The sequence below is a fragment of the Bison bison genome, unplaced genomic scaffold (assembly GCF_000754665.1).
Source record: "Bison bison bison isolate TAMUID 2011002044 unplaced genomic scaffold, Bison_UMD1.0 scf7180017864063, whole genome shotgun sequence".
Lineage (NCBI taxonomy): Eukaryota > Metazoa > Chordata > Mammalia > Artiodactyla > Bovidae > Bison > Bison bison.
The window spans coordinates 6,686,138-6,687,952 of record NW_011494635.1 but is presented as its reverse complement, the minus strand read 5'-3'; the positions used below and the strand labels follow the sequence as shown (position 1 = coordinate 6,687,952).

At 56.3% G+C, this 1,815-nt stretch overlaps 1 protein-coding gene across 1 annotated transcript in view; it reads left to right on the top strand.

Moving 5' to 3' along the window:
• The window catches only part of PFKP (phosphofructokinase, platelet), a 54,344-nt gene that overhangs the window by 28,649 nt on the left and 23,880 nt on the right, over positions 1-1,815 (top strand). Inside the window, 1 exon segment of the mRNA XM_010836403.1 lies at positions 302-491. Coding sequence (XP_010834705.1) covers positions 302-491 — 190 coding nt within the window.

Genomic DNA, 1,815 nt, shown 5'->3' with positions numbered 1-1,815 from the left:
GCCCCCCACGGGATGGCCGTCATCTTCTTGTGGACTTCTCTCTGCTCCGTGCGTTTAGCTCATGGCTGCATCCTTGTTTCCCTGCCTCACTCTGTCCCCCATGGGAGTGGTCCTCCATCTTTAGCCATTTAATTCCAGTTCGGAGCTAAAAATGGAAAGACTCCAAACTTCCATGGTTGATCAACTGAAAAGATGAAAGGTGGGAAATCTACACCAAGTCCTGTGTTTATACCCAGCACGCACGTGTTCAGGGTCTGTGCAGTTGGGAGGAGACAGATAAACAGGTTGTTTTCTCTTCCAGGGAGGGACCATCATTGGCAGTGCCCGCTGCCAGGACTTCCGTACTCGGGAAGGCCGCCTGAAGGCCGCATGTAACTTGGTTCAGCTGGGCATCACCAGCCTGTGTGTGATCGGCGGGGACGGCAGCCTCACCGGGGCCCACATCTTCCAGACGGAGTGGAGCGGGCTGCTGGAGGAGCTGGCCCGCGACGGTGCGTCTCTGCCGCCCACCCCTCCCCATCAGCGCTCCCGCTGCTGGCATCCTGCCCCATGAACTGTCCGCATGTGCTTGTTGCTGGCGGTGCTGCAGACCTCAAAGCTGCCACCGCAGGACTCAGATTTGTGGCTCAGACAATAACAAAAGTGATTATAAGAATAACATTTATTCCAACATCCTACGTGCCAGGCACGGCTCCACTTTGACCCTGGTGGTTTTGTGCCCGCTCAGGATAACCATCTGGAGCTTCTGTGCCGATCCCCGCTTTACAGAGGAGGGTCAGGGGCTCACGGTGAAGCCACCTGGCCACGAGAGTGGCCCCACTCACACCAGCCCTCAGACACCTGCGGCTGCCCCTGCCAGCTCCCCTGGGGTCCCTCCAGCCACTGGTACGAGACTTGGTCCTTTATCACCTCTGAAGCTGTGTAGGAAAGGATTTTTAAGAATCCTATATATCCTGTGATTTTTATCTTTTAAATGTGTTTTATATAATTCCAATTTAATGTAAAATATGACCAGTGGAAGCAAACTGAAGTAATATTAATAGCAACCTTGTGAAAGGCGTAAGCTTGAACTACAGCGACGACCCACACGTTCCGTGAAGTCTGTCTGGGGAATGGAGGGTGGCTCTCACGCCAGACAACCCACACGTTCCGTGAAGTCAGGGGAATGGAGGGTGGCTCTCACGCCAGATGACCCACACGTTCCGTGAAGTCTGGGGAACGGAGGGTGGCTCTCATGCCAGACGACTCACACGTTCTGTGAAGTCTGGGGAACGGAGGGTGGCTCTCACGCTAGACGACCCACACGTTCCGTGAAGTCTGTCTGGGGAATGGAGGGTGGCTCTCACGCCAGCACCAGGGGCCTCGTGATGCTTCTGCACCACGTCTGGTGTGAGGCAGGTGGGCACGGTGGTGCCTTGGGTGGGGGGAGCATCGCTGCCCCTGCCTTGACCTTTGTGGTCCATTTAAGTAGCTCTACCAACCCTGGTGGTCTTTCCTGAGAGCACCAAGTACATCTGTGAAATAATAGGGCCCCACAGGCCTGTCAGGAGTCAGGGTATCAGTTGTACCACATCCTTGAGGATGGGCTTCTGGCGTGGTGACCCGCCACAGTCAGAGCCAGGCCGCTGTCAGACAGAAGTCACATCTTTCCCCGCCGTCTCTGTGCGCTCCTTCCCTCCTCCAGCTTCTGTTCCTGGGTTGGTGCTCCTGTCTGGGCGTCGGGTGACTGCTCCCCTCTGTGTCCTCGCCTCCACCTCCGTCTGGCTCTTACGTCCGTCAGCATGCAGGGTTAGGTCCCGTGGTCGTGACGCTGTG